The 14,166-nt window shown below is 50.4% G+C and overlaps 5 protein-coding genes across 5 annotated transcripts; 3 read left to right on the top strand and 2 right to left on the bottom strand.

Annotated features, from left to right (window-relative positions):
* Positions 1 to 376: 376 nt before the first annotated feature.
* On the bottom strand, positions 377 to 1,139 carry N7471_005744 (ESCRT-III subunit protein VPS24; the record flags this gene model as incomplete). The annotated part of the gene is made up of 2 exons (XM_057278463.1): positions 377 to 1,027; positions 1,092 to 1,139. 2 exons carry the CDS (start codon positions 1,137 to 1,139, stop codon positions 377 to 379), a joined length of 699 nt encoding a protein of 232 aa, XP_057138073.1.
* A 554-nt stretch (positions 1,140 to 1,693) lies between these two features.
* wos2 (Hsp90 cochaperone SBA1) lies at positions 1,694 to 2,661 on the top strand (the record flags this gene model as incomplete). The annotated part of the gene is made up of 4 exons (XM_057278462.1): positions 1,694 to 1,718; positions 1,896 to 2,221; positions 2,277 to 2,540; positions 2,596 to 2,661. The coding sequence occupies 4 exons, from the start codon at positions 1,694 to 1,696 to the stop codon at positions 2,659 to 2,661; spliced, it is 681 nt and encodes a 226-aa protein (XP_057138072.1).
* Positions 2,662 to 3,503: 842 nt separating this feature from the next.
* On the top strand, positions 3,504 to 5,307 carry N7471_005742 (translation machinery-associated protein TMA46). Its single transcript, XM_057278461.1, has 3 exons — positions 3,504 to 3,776; positions 3,858 to 4,408; positions 4,466 to 5,307. Exons 1-3 carry the CDS (start codon positions 3,702 to 3,704, stop codon positions 4,908 to 4,910), a joined length of 1,071 nt encoding a protein of 356 aa, XP_057138071.1. The 5' UTR covers positions 3,504 to 3,701; the 3' UTR covers positions 4,911 to 5,307.
* A 117-nt stretch (positions 5,308 to 5,424) lies between these two features.
* Positions 5,425 to 6,683, bottom strand: N7471_005741 (FAD-dependent oxidoreductase; the record flags this gene model as incomplete). The annotated part of the gene is made up of 3 exons (XM_057278460.1): positions 5,425 to 5,855; positions 5,963 to 6,549; positions 6,655 to 6,683. The coding sequence occupies 3 exons, from the start codon at positions 6,681 to 6,683 to the stop codon at positions 5,425 to 5,427; spliced, it is 1,047 nt and encodes a 348-aa protein (XP_057138070.1).
* A 2,093-nt stretch (positions 6,684 to 8,776) lies between these two features.
* On the top strand, positions 8,777 to 13,866 carry N7471_005740 (WD40 repeat domain-containing protein; the record flags this gene model as incomplete). Its single annotated transcript, XM_057278459.1, has 5 exons — positions 8,777 to 9,173; positions 9,228 to 9,351; positions 9,408 to 9,716; positions 9,769 to 10,544; positions 10,598 to 13,866. The coding sequence occupies 5 exons, from the start codon at positions 8,777 to 8,779 to the stop codon at positions 13,864 to 13,866; spliced, it is 4,875 nt and encodes a 1,624-aa protein (XP_057138069.1).
* Between the last annotated feature and the right edge of the window lie 300 nt (positions 13,867 to 14,166).

The raw sequence follows: 14,166 nt of genomic DNA, 5'->3' as shown, positions 1-14,166 counted from the left end.
GTGAGGAGAGGGGGCAAGTCGCAGCCTAAGTTTTGCACTAAACCCGTTTTGGCCGGCCCAATGCAAACAACATCAACCAATTTGATTGGATGGAAATTATTGAGCCAAGGTACCTACGTGTAGGTACATGTATTGATCTCATTTTTGTTCCCCTGTTTGTCTGGATTAGCTTATTGTCTTATTGTATGTGAGATCGATGTGAAAATACACACGAATCTTGATTTTTTTGAAACAAGAAGAAATTCCATTATGTGCAGGCCCAGCCTTGAAGAATAGACTATGGAAAAACACGCAACCAACTCCGAACGCGAGAGTCGTGGAGCAGACGACTCAATACCAAATAAATAAAACCAACGCTCTGAGTTTGCAATATGTACTAGCTCTTGAGAGCTTCCAACCGGCCGCGCATCTGCGCAAGGGTGGCTTCTTGGTCTTCGAATTCCTCCTCGGCTTGTGGAGATTCTGGCTCTGAGATTTTGGCCACAGGTGGTGCCGTGACGGGTTGTGCCTGGGCGAGTTTGCCTTGCAAAACTTCCTGTAGAATCTTCTCAATCTCCGATTCTGCTTCTTCTTCCTCATCTTCAAAGACCGAAGGGTCCATGGTAGCATCATCGACCATCTCTTCGATAATGCCTGCCCTGACTAATTCCGAGGACAGCTGGTGCATGGTGGCAGATAATTGAGGCAGTCGGACCAGTGTGTTCACATCCTTCATGATCCCAGTTGACTTTTGAAGACTGCCCTGGATTTTGCGCGCCGAGAAGGCCTCATTGACCTGCATTCCCACACTCTGTAGTTGAGCTCGACTGGTATTCAACCGTGTCGTCTGTTTCCGAATGCGCACCAGCTCCCTTGCAAATACTTTGGTGTCATTATTAGCCTGCTTGGCCTGGGATGGATTTCGCTGGGCCCGTTTAGAGGCATTGACAATGTGCTGGCGAGTCTGGCTGTCACTGGCTTTTAGCCGGGCTAGATCGCGGTCGAGTTGCCGTGTGTTTGTGCGTATTAAAGCATTGCATTTTCTCATCTGACAGAATGTTCTTCATCAGTGTCATATTTCCAGGCATTAACGAGCCACACCAACTGCCTACCTGGGCTTGCGGGTCGGGCCCAAAGAATACCGCCTTGAGACTCTCCATGAATGCAATATTGGGGCAATAGGGATGGAAAGCGGCGATGAAAAGACAGGTAGGTAAATCAAAAGCGTGAGAAGGGTTCAACAAATGAGTTCAGTCTTGGGGTGAGGTTTGATCAGCGATTAAGGCTCATTCCCGGTGCATCGTCTTAGAGATAGGCGGGGCAAGGCTAATTCGTTGGCTATGCTGGCGCAATTTTAAACCCTCTGGTTGCTGTAGGGTGGGGCTCTTCTCGAAGACCAGAATCGCTAGGTCTTCAGCTCAATCTTCAGGTCAATACACACTGATGCGACTGTCAACATTCAAGGCTTCCTAGGTACCTCGGAGTGCAACGCTCAGCGTCCAGCCCGCCGGGAGCGGAAACTGAGTCAGCCCTGACGTAATACGATGTCCCACATAATTTGTGCCTGAGGCACGCTTCTACCAGTTTCTACAACATAGCACTTAGGTAGGCCGTGAATGAGCTTCTCTACACTTCTTCTCCTCTCTTTGACCACATTTTCTATCTCCCTCCCTTTCCTCAATTCTTCCAGTTATCTTTCCACTCCTAATTCAATATGTCTCAGACTGTGACTCCCGAAGGTATGTTGTGACTATGCTCTACTCCTTCCCCGCTCTCGAACGCGGGACTGCACATTTTGCATGGAATTTACTATGACGTTATCCAATGTTTAAGACTGTTTTGAAACATCAACTACGCCAATTCTACAATTTCATTTCTAAGTGAGATCAAGGCGCTGACATTTTGTTTCGTTTCAGTTAACTGGGCTCAGCGTTCATCCGACTCGGACCCTGAGCGCAACTACCTCTACGTGAACATTAAGGCTGCCGAGGTTCCCAAGGCCGATGCTACCCTCAGCATTACCGAGAAGAATGTTTCTTTCAAGGGCGCCTCCAGGAAGGGCGTAACATACAGCGTCTCCCTGGACCTGTTTGCCGAGATCGACCCCGAGAACAGCAAAATCAACCACACCGACCGCGACGTCGAGCTCGTTCTCCGGAAGAAGGAGCTCAAGGAGGAGTTCTGGCCCCGCCTTCTCGAGAGCACGCAGAAGATGCACTTCTTGAAGACCAACTTCGACAAGGTATGCTTGGGCGTTCGTTCTAATTGATGATGAGATGTTGACTAATCGGGTGCAGTGGGTCGACGAGGATGAGCAGGATGAGGCTGGCGAGGATGACTACGCCAACAACTTCGGTGGTCTCGGTGGTGAGGGTGGTGGTGACCCCAGCGCCGGTGCCGGTGCCGGTGGCCTAGGCAACATCGACTTCTCCAAGCTTGGCGGTATGCCCGGCATGGGTGGCATGGGTGGCATGCCCGACCTCAGCGCTCTGGCTGGCGGTATGGGCGGTATGCCTGGTATGGGTGGTATGCCCGGTGGTGAGGGTGACGAGGAAGATGATGTAAGTTTTCTCGCCTTTGGGTGATCTGTGGTTATATACTAACACAACTCTGCAGGAGGATCTCCCCGAGCTCGAAGAGGCCGACGGCCAGAAGCCCACCAAGATCGAGGAGGTTTCTTAAATGTGAGATTCCTGCTTTCTGCGAAATCTATGACGACCAGAAACGAAAATTGAGGGTGCTTTAAGACGCCTACGGGATGACGGTTTGAAATATGGATCTCCTTGGGTTTTCGCCATACATTGACTGCAAGGCTATTCTGACCAGGCAGCTTTGATCTAAGGCCAACCTTTATACATGGTAGATCTATTTCATTGAAAACATCCCAATGATTGACGAAGCGTGATGAGTGGTCATTACAGGTTCTCATGTGTAGAGGCATATAATCAAGTAGCTTTAGGGTCCGTGGTACAATTGTATGTTGTAGATGAATTATTTAGGAGACGTCTCATCGGTTACCTTCCCTAGGCTGGTCAACCTTTCCTAGGCGGCATATTGACAGTTATGTGGATAGGATATTTGATTTTTTTTAGGGTTTGATGGGAGGCCAAAGTCATACATATACACCTGGGCACATAGATAAAGAAGTTCATACTGTATAGCTGTTTCGATATACCTACCATTCTTTCCCCCCCCATGCCGTATTGATATTTGCATAGCGAGGGCCCTATTGTGGGTGTCGAGGGCAAATATTAGTGGGCATATGACGCATGTCACCGTGAAGAGCACATGCTCAAAACTCGACATTGTACGCCAGTAATAGAACTTTTGAGACAATAATGAGAAAATAATGATTCTCTAGTAGAACATTGAATCTTCATAGAGACAATTATATAAATAATTCCAGCCCACTCTTATCTTTCGAGTTCGTCGCACCGCAGAGACGCTGAAGTAAAAAGACCCGCACCGTCATTGGTTAACCAAAAATTACCGTCACACTCTCACACCCCTCGTTTTCGAGAACATTTCACTCTACAACAACCCTGGCATTTCTGCCCACCACTCGATATCTTCCCTTTTAGATCTCCCTGTCATTCTTTCAGGTTTCATCAGCGTCTTTTCTTTATCTCATTGTCACCAACTGAGGCGCACCCTGGACAGGCGCATTTTCACAATTTTACTCTTCCCCGAATCCGCGACGTCACGTCCGCCCAACCGCCGCCATGCCTCCCAAGAAGGTCGATCAGCCTAAGAAGAAGAAGGCCACCGTTGATGATAAGTCCTTTGGTATGAAGAATGTACGTCATATCCTCGATTTGAAGTCTCGAAAAGCGAGCCCACTCGTGATATACCCCAACATGTCCTAACTTTGAATGTAGAAAAAAGGTGGTGCCGCCAAGAAGCAGATCCAACAACTGCAAGCACAAGCCGCAAGCAACAAGAACCTAGACGAGAAGAAGAAGGCCGCCGAAAAAGAGAAGCGTGAGGCCGAGAAGGCGGCCGCTGAGCGGGCCAAGAGAGAGAACCTTGAGCTGTTCAAGCCCGTGCAGGTCCAGAAGGTTGCCTTCGGTGTTGACCCGAAGACTGTCCTCTGTCTGTTCTTCAAGCAGGGTCACTGCGAGAAGGGCCGGAAGTGCAAATTCTCACACGACCCCAATGTCGAGCGCAAGGCAGCCAAGAAGGATCTGTACACCGATACCCGTGATGAGAAGGTCGACGAAGAAGAGAAGAAGCAAAAGGATACCATGGACGACTGGGACGAGGAGAAGCTACGCAGTGTCGTTATGAGCAAACACGGCAACCCACGAACAACCACCGACAAGGTGTGCAAATTCTTCATCGAAGCAGTGGAGAACCAGAAGTACGGCTGGTTCTGGTCTTGTCCAAATGGAGGAAACAAGTGCATGTACAAGCACAGCTTGCCACCAGGGTATGTCTTTCTGCCACTTTATGTGTGCCTCGTACGCAATACTAACAACGTGAGCAGATTCATTCTGAAGACCAGGGAGCAGAGAGCCGCCGAGAAGGCCCTCAGGGACAAATCGCCCCTGAACACTCTCACCCTAGAGGACTGGTTGGATTCCGAGCGTCACAAGCTGACTGGTACGCTTACACCCGTCAACGAGGAGACCTTCGCCAAGTGGAAGAAGGAGCGTATGGACAAGAAGGCCGCCGAATTCCAAGCACAGCAGGCTAAGGAGGCTACTGGTCGCACGCTCTTCGAGAGCGGCAACTGGGCCGAGGAGGACAGTGAGGCCGAGGAGGGCGAGGACGAGGATGGAACATGGAACTTGTCAGTTATGCGACGAGAGACCGAGAGACTGCGTGAACAGAAGGAAGAGGAACGTCTCCTCAAGCTCGGTGGCGAGGTGCTACCCACAAGCATACCCACAAGTATACCCGAAGCTGTCACACCCGAAGCTGTGGGTTGAGTCCCCACACACCCTCACGATACTAGATTCGTGGGCCCTTAAGGATCCTTCTCCCCCGGCCACATGCAATCTTAAAGTTTGTTTCGTGATGCTATGGGGTCGGATCTCGATGTCGAGTGATCGCTACAATCGCTTGCCCAAATTGCTCGCTTTGTATGCAACCTCGGTCATCACTGAGGGCTCGGTTGGTCGCCTTTTCCTTCCAGCCTCTATACGTGTGTACTAAAAATGTCATGCGTAGAGGAAAAGGTCAAGGCTGACTAGCCACGGGGGCGCAAAGGCTTTATGAGTCTTGTGTGTCCCATGTGACGGAAGAATCAACGGCCGATATACCTTTTGATAGCACCTGTTATTTTGTTGGTAGCAAAAAGTTCGTTCATTCCAATGAACCTGATGCCTTTTATTTTCTATGTATCAGATTACACGGCATGGTAAGATCTATCAACTCAAGAAATATGTACAACATGCTCTCTATAGACAACGCATGACGCTCTTTGAATGCCTAAAAATAGGTTTACAGTGAGGCTTTAGCCTGCAGCAGCCTCTCCTCGAGCATCAGAGCTACAATGTCTTCCGCAACACCACGAGACAGCTCAAACCCGCGTCCACCAGCACCATACCCATGAACGATATATCGATCATCAGCGAGCTTCTCCGCCTCAATGCGCAGACCGCCCTCTCGAGCCGGCCGCCTACCGACAATATCGCGAATCACATCGAACTGGCCGCCGCTCTCGGACGTGAAAGGGAACCACTTGGTTGCGTTGGCGAGGAGCCGCTGCCTGATTTCCAGCGACGGGTTCGGGTCCCAGTTATGCGGTTCCTTCGTGCCTCCAATGATGGTCCCGCCTTCGAGGGGGCGCGGGATACAGAAGGACCACGAGCCATCCGTATTCTGTCGAGTAATGGTCTTCGAGACAGGGTTACGGACGAGACATGTTTGACCTAGAGAATATGTCAACCCACGGATTCAGAACGTATACGTTCAAGCGCATCCCAAACACAACCATCACCACCAGCACTACCACCACTCCCATCGTAGACACACATACCTCTAATAATAAACGACCTCGGGTCCTCAAACCCACTTCCGGAGCAGTTCACCACGGTCTTCACATTCCCCGCCATACTAAACGCCTCCTTCACATTGGCGAGCGTATACTGCCTCGTCTCACCTCCCTTGAGAACGAACTTGCGCAGCAAATGCGCACAGTAAACAGGCGAGTTGATCACATACGTCCCGTACTTCACACCCCACACCACGCCAGCCGGAACCTCCTCTTTCCCCAGAGATTCGAACCCATCCAGATGCGAATAGACATTGCGCACACTCTGCTGATCCAGGTACTCTGGCGGCGGAGCCTCGAGGTACTCAACGCCCTGGACGAACTTGATGCCCGCGCCGGGCTCAGCAGCCGCAGTCCGTTTCAGGAACTCGTACGTGCGCTGCGCTTGGTTCGCCTCTCTCAGGGCCTGTGGTGAGGAGCCTGGCACCGGACGATAGTGGGCTCCTGCCCATGGCGAGGCGTAGTTGACGGAAGTTTCCGATGGGAAGTCGCGGGCTACGAGAAGGATGGATTGCGTCGGGGCGAGGTGTTGTTGGATGAATAGTGCGGTGGAAAGGCCAATTACACCCGCTCTGGTTGAGGTCGTCAGCTGATTGTTGTGTCTTGTGATCCGTTTTTTTCTCTTTGGGGCCGGATTGGTTCGATGATATTATATGTGCGGGGAGTGTTGGACTGACCCGATCACTACAATTGTGTCCTTGGGCATGGTGAGAGTTGGAGAGCTGTCACGAGGGATTAACAAGGACTTTATAGGAACAATTCATAGATATGAAGCTCCAATGTTCTGGGGAAACTGTGTGAGTCAAGGGTCTGGGGAAGGCGATAAGACCCCCGCGATCAGATGATAACGGGTCATGGCATGCCCAGGTGTTCCACTTGGGCATGGCATCCAACATTAGTAGTATTCCTGGATTATTAGTGATATAAGCTTCTCTGTACATCTCTGAAATTGGAAACGGATGTACAATATACTCTCTTAATTCCAACAGTAGTTGCGCATTTTTGCACTCTTCCCTTGGCCCGCATTGAATATGTACGGGAGTATGTATAGTAAGGCTTCTCTTGTGACTCGTATTATTTCCAAGGATCGGAATTGATCCAGTGCATCCAGTACGACTTGGAAATCCCTTCTCATTGCCCAAGCTCGATTGAAAACTCTGCCGGCGTGCCCGCGATACTATCACAGGGGCCCAAGCTCCAGGATGTTCGACGGTGCCTTTTTGTACAGGGATGACTGCATATCTTTGCATTTACCATCACATCACAGGAACCAAAATGCAGAACCTCTTTGAAGTACTCCGCACTCCGTACATAATCGTCGTGGAAAAGGCAAAAAGGAAAAGAAAGCGAGATCGTCACTGATAGATATCGGAAACACTAGTTCAAGCATGAAACTTCTGAACGGTCTATTCTCCGAAGTCAAGACAAGAAGAGGGCTGCTATAGGCCAATAGAGCCAGTTTAGGCGATTTTCTAGTTGATTGTAGACCGTCATGAAATGGCTGGATGAGTGCAGGCATTGGCTGAGGGGTGGTTGTGTAGGCGCCGAGGGATCAGCAGTGATGGACGGTGATTGGCCGGGTGAAGTGACGAAGCTGCAGCTTGAGAACAACAGCACGGATCCCAATCACATTGCTGTCTCGGATCACATATTATTATTTTTCTCATTTTGCATATCGCTTTCTATCATTTGGAAATTGGGCGGTTCCTTGCAGTTGAGAAAATATCAAGTCAAGTTGCCCAGGTGGTGTTGTTAGGGTTATATACTTCAACTATATCATGTACTAGACGGTTTACCTCCGAGTGATCGACGTGCAGGACACTAAAGATAGTGCAAGGGCTAGGGATTCTCTTCTTCATGAAGCCCGTGATTCGGGAACTTGTCTGCATATTAACTTTTTTCTCTACTCGGGTTCTGCATGCTCGTTGGTGCAAGTCCCGCAGGATAGCCCAGCCACCAAGAAGGCTCGATCTCACCGTCTCCGCTAATAATGTGTTGAATATGGTGCTTTTAATCCCGGGTCATGCTCCGGTTCCTTTGTAACTCTAGAAACGGGACAGATGTATGGTCCTAGTCAGGAAATGAAAGCGCCCAGCAATTCCCCCGAGCGCCAACCATTACTTAGTAGTCCCCGTATTTTCATTTGGATCGACTATCGATGCTCCCCTCTTTTTGGGAAATGTTTGCCTTTGATTTTACTCTGCTATTTACTTACTTTAGGGGGCAGTCTGCTTATATGTATATTATGGTTATATAGAAACCAGTCTTACTTCCTGTCACAAATTTAAGCCCTCTCCGTCACGCCTTCTATGTGATGAACGTGCAAGTTTCAATTTCCTAGTTGGGGCTTTAACTGTCACACTGGAGTATCTTATTTCTCTTTTTATTCTTTTCCCCCTCCCCTGTTCCAACGGCTTGCATCCTACTTTTTTTCCTCTCGCCTTCTCGCATATTTCTTACATATCTTGCATCTCACCCTTTTCATTTATAGGGCCCAGATCTGCGAGCCTACTTCATTTCAGTCACATTCCTTGTCAGGCGCTAATTCTCCTCCGACCCAAATGTGCCTTGAGATATCCTGGAAACTCCCGTCTTTCACCTTGACTGGTACTCAGGGTCGTGGCCGATTAGAAATCTACCTGGCTTAAACAGAGGTCAGTGGCCCAATCTTGTTTAGACTCATTCCATCTTCCCTCTTGTCTTGGGTATATATCATTTGGGACTTTTGTCTTGGACAAACCCCAATTCCAGTAAATCAATTTCCCCGCAAATCGTCTCATATGCATTTGGGCAAATATAATGGTCGAGTTGACATGGAATAGGAGCTTGGGGACAGAATCACGACCCTCGAGGTCCGTCAAAGTTATGGCACCTGCACCGCCAGCTGTCCAGCCTCGCTTCGAGGCTTGCGCTTCGACGGCATCCTTATTCCTCTATGCCCAGGGCTCAACAATCCTATGTTTGCATCATGATACATTGGCAATCGAGCGACGTTTTCAGAGCCACCAGGAAAACATTGATTTTATATCGGTCGATAATGTCAGCGAGCGGGGTGCGGGGAGGTTGGTTGTCAGTTACGATGTAGGGCAGACGGCCATTGTCTGGGATATCTTCACCGGAACGGAGATTGCCCGCTTTGCTTCCTTCGATCATCTGCGAATAGCATCGTGGATGCGTAATGGCAATGTTGCATTTGGTGAGAGCATTGTCATATATATTTTATGAATTTCAAGTTGCTGATTAAATGCAGGAAATGGCAAGGGTGAGGTGATCCTGTTCGAGCCTCCCACTTCAGAGCACATCTCTGCGCGCACCATTTTCGACCCAATCACAGCTCTTGCGCCCGCCACGGATTGTCGTACTTATGCCATTGGGTATGTGGGATGAACATGATTGAGTGGCAGTAACACTGGAAGCTAATGGGTTTCAGATATCAAAATGGTTCTATATTGATCGCGACTTTACTTCCTCAATTTACCATTCTTCACACTCTCACTACTTCGCGTGGACCATCGCCAATTATTTCTTTGGCTTGGCATGCATCTTCATCCAAACAGAAGTCGGACATGCTGGCAACACAGTCATCGAATGGCGATCTACGAGTTTGGAGCGTGGCAAAACCACCAGGGAAAGAGTCACCTCGAGTGATTAGGGTATTGAAACGATCTGATTCAAACTCTTCGGATCCCAAATGGATGGGCTGGTCAAAGAACGGAAGACTGGTGCAATATTTGGAAGGGTGCGCAACCCTTCGAGGGGATCATAGGGAGTTTACTAACATCTAATTATAGGGAAACATGGTCTTGGGATGTTCGAACAAAACATGTTACCTACGATCCAATTCCCACAATCGACGGTGTGCGAGGCATCGCAAACTACGGTCCTACTGCGACTCTATTCACCATCGGCCCCCAGCACTCAGTCCAGCAGTATGATTTGGAAAATCCGGCAATGGTTGCAAATGTGCAACATCTTCCAATCATCCCCCGGCCCGGCACCGCGGAAGGCAGTCGATCACAAACAATGTCCCCACGACGCTTGCAGGACGCTCCTGATATTCGAGAACCACCAGGCGCGGCCAGAAGAACGCCATTTGACGCAAACAGCATTGAGAGTATTAGACAGAGGGCAGATCTGACAAGCCCTGCTTCATCGCGCAGTCGGACGGAATCGGTAAGCTCAAAGGCGTCCTCTGGGAAGTATAATATGAGGCCGTTCTCTCCACCGAGTCGCTCTGGTCAGAGTGCTACGACATTTTCGATGACATCGGGTGGTCATGATACACCACAGGCTTCTGCTTCATTTGCGTATCCCTCCTCGGTCTCAATGTCCTCTGTGAGAAGCTCGAGGGCGGCATCACGATTGCGAAATGAGGTTCACCTCAGCCCTGCTGACAAGAACATTGTGGATTTATTCCCATTCACTCGGGCTCGCTTAATTGATGTGCCTTACAAACAGCAGCCGCCTATCGATGAGACGAACTTAACTTCGGATGATCTTCGGCTGCAGATGTTGAGCGTGGTTTTCGGTTGGGATGGAGACATCCAAGATCTGATTACAGATGAGTGTACGTATTATCCCGCATATTCTTTCTTGGAGACATCTTTTGACAATTCTTAGTGAGCCGCCACGCTGTGGGTAGTCAAAGCGCTATTCTCTTAACGCAATGGCTTGGTGAGAACGACACAGATGAAATGGCCTCGATGATTAGTTCCGGGCAGGTAACAACTTCCGACTGGATGATTCTTGCTTTGAGTCAGATGAGCGGCCAAGCCCAGGCAAACAAGGTCGGACAGGCATTTGTACAGAAGCTGCTTGAGATTGGCGACATACACACCTCGGCCGCGATCTTGCTTGGTCTCGGGGACAGCAACGACGCCATCGAGGTTTATGTTTCTCGCAATCACTTCATGGAAGCTATCCTTATGACATGTCTCCTGTTCCCATCGGACTGGCAGCGCCAGTCATATCTCGTTCGTCGATGGGGAGAACATGTCGTTACTCACTCCCAGCAACAACTCGCCATTCGCTGTTTCATGTGCACGGGAGCGGAACCATCAGAGCCATGGGCATCTCCATCTGCCCAACAAACTTCATCCTTTGCAGAGATGATTCGCGCCAAGTCTCCTCTCGCCTCGCCCGAACCTTCGCAAGCTAATACGATGCCACCACCCGTCCGGCCAAGATCTACATCTAACTCAAAACCTACATTGAAAACGCCGGCCCTGAAGCTCATTACTTCATTTGACGCACAGCCAGGGCGTTTCCGCTTCCCTGGCTTAAAGTCTGATGATCGCACGCCAACAAATGCACCCGGAATCACTCCGATTGCTGAATCCGCTGTTCCAGACTCGGCAATGTCCCCTGGTGGATTTGGCTCTTATAAACTGAACAATATCCAAAGTCTGAACCACGCAATGACTTCTCGCACAAACACTCCTTCTTTCAATCGGCGTCGTCTACCTTCGATAGGAGAGACACCAGTGGATGTGCACCCTCCAAGCTTTTCACGGTCAAATTCTTACAGCCAGAATGAGTACAGCTCCACCTCCGAAAACGAAATGAGCGGACACGAGCAGAGCCAAGATGAGAAGGAGAGCAACAGCGGTCTTCTCACTTTATCAGCCGCAAAATACAACCCCAGTTTAGACTCTCTCAAGCCCAGTCCCCAGACTGCTGTGCAAGGGGCAGACAAGTTTGCCGCAATCAAGGGACTTCCATCACCAGCTGCCGGCGTATTCGAGGCTCTCACGAATGATGATCATCGTAACGGGTCCCGAGATCGAAAGCCAGACGGCCTTCAAATCGAGACATTGGAAGGTGAAAGAAATCCGCAAGACCGCTCCGATTTGATTCCCAGCGCCAAAAGCACCGCTTCGACGGTGAATAGCTACGCTTCGGCTAGGAGCCCAAGTGTCAGTGGCCGTAGCATCGATCAATACATCAGTAGTCTTGATGAAGCGAACTACCATGCGCGGAAGTTCCGTCCACATACCCCGGGCCGTGGAAGACGGAACCCAGACGACACTGCCAGCCAGAGCTCAAGAGTCAATCACTCGCGGGATACCTCTCGAGATACCCGCGGTATGAGTGAGCGTCGATACATCCAACCCGCCAAACGCTCTCCTTCCTCGCCGGTGCCAATGTCTCCTGAAGAGTTGGCTCGATACCACACCGGAGAGTCCGAAAAGCCACTTGAAACACGGAAGTCAAAGTCTCGGACTAGAAGTTCTAGCAAAGTAAGAGGGCCGGGTTCTCGGAACCGTCAGCGCTCTTCAAGTCGACACACCGCAAGCCGCCTCGGTACAGAGAAACGAGACGCCTCAATTCGAGGCCGCAGCAATGACCGACAAGGATCCGGCATTCGATCACCATCGTCACCTCTTCCTATGGCATATCCCACAGAAGAATCTTCTCAAGATGTTGATAATCCTTTGAGACTTGTTGAGGGTAACCAAAAGAGACTGCGATCTCGCCACCGAAGTGCCAGTCGACGTCGCGCCGAGAAAGGAACAACTTCCAAAAGAGACGGCTCTCCAGAAACCAGACATAAAACGTCGCAGAGTCTTTCTGTGATCCAATCTGGGCCTACATCAGACCCTTGGGCGCAGCAGGCATCGGTCCCGGAGCAGTTGAGCAGCAAGGTCTTTGGCCAAGAAGACACATCCAATGGGTACTCTAATGGGCAGCCAAGCTCGACAGCCAATGATTTCCAAGACATTGTGTCCCCAAGGACACCATTTGTCACCCTCGCGGAGAGAAAGCGAAGAGAGATTGCCGCTGCTGAATTGGAGGCACGAAGATTATCACTCGCCCGCAACCCATCAGCACCAAACATCCCCTTCCCGGGCGAGCTACAGAGCGTAAGAAGTCCTCTAGAGGCTTCCCCGCCTTTCTCTGGTACAAGCTCATACTTCCAACGGGCTCCATCGCGGAACAAGGTGTCCCAAAACAAAGTAACTCTCGACTATCCCAGCAGTTCTGACTCTAACTCTTCACGCTCTGGAATGCCCGGCGGGCTTCCGGCAACTCCTCGAGCTATGCGGCATCCTAAGTACGGAGGAACCGGACAAGATGAAGACCGACCTCCTTCTGTGCCCAATATTCCCACAGACAACAGTATGTTCCTCAGCAATGCCCGGTATCAAGGAGATGCCGAGAGGATCGGACGATCGATGTCCGTCCCCGTGCCAGAGGGACAGTACAACGCCCCTTCAATGCCCAACGACCTCCCCATGCATCCCCGGTTTAACCCAGCCCTCCCCCGGAGCCGGTCTAGCAGCCGCAGCCGCGCAAAGGGCCACAACCGCACCAGCTCAGGCGGCTACGTCTCCGGCACCTCCCCGCACGTCCAAGTGAGCATCGAAGAGACAATCGAGCACGCAATGCAGAGAGGACCATCATCACACTACGAGACAATCCCCCCTCCACCACCTCCACCCATCCTCCCAGAACTGCAGCATCTAAACACCCCACCCCCACCACCCCCATTCCCACTCTCCGCAGCGCCCGTCTCGCCCCGCGAGTCCTCCGCAACAATCGACATCGCCATCGACAACAACGAAGACCTCGGTCGTCTTCTCCCTCGCGCTATGACTGCCGCTCCGGCTCTCAATGTAAGCGGTCACGGGACGGATTCCCGTCAGTCAGGTGGTCAGCGTATGTCCTTTGATCATCGCCGAAACCGTAGCTCAAACGAGAGCTTCACGAACAAGCTGCGTAGCTTGACTCGTATGCGCAACAACAGTCGCAGTGTCGAGCCTTGGACGCAGGCTCATGAGGCGGAGATGGCTCCCTATGAGAGTCTGAACCCGCATGTTGCTGGGTCGAACTCGAACTATGTTCTGCCGAGTCAGAGCTATGTCGCGCCGGGTCCGAACTATGTTTAAGCCCCCGTTAGGGCTTAACTGGTTCAACGAGTGTCCTTTTTTTTATAACTTTTCCTGGTCTTTGTTATTATTATTCTTCTCTCCTCTCTTTTGCATCATGAGCCCTCTTTTTGATTGTTCTTGTTTTTATCATGAAATTGCAATGTCCTGGATTTCAATGCATCACGCATCATGTTTTCACTGCCCATTGGCTTCGGCTTGATATTACCCCTGTTTAAGGGCTCATACCCTCTCCCGTTCTGCTTGATTGATGTTTTCCGAGTTATATGCCCCAAGTTATATTCCAAATACCATATCCTG

The sequence above is a fragment of the Penicillium samsonianum genome (genome assembly GCF_028829775.1).
Source record: "Penicillium samsonianum strain IBT 33392 chromosome Unknown utg000003l_segment0_segment0, whole genome shotgun sequence".
NCBI classification, from domain to species: Eukaryota; Fungi; Ascomycota; class Eurotiomycetes; order Eurotiales; family Aspergillaceae; genus Penicillium; species Penicillium samsonianum.
Note: the sequence above shows the minus strand (reverse complement) of the source record. Positions and strands in the feature narration are given on the sequence as shown.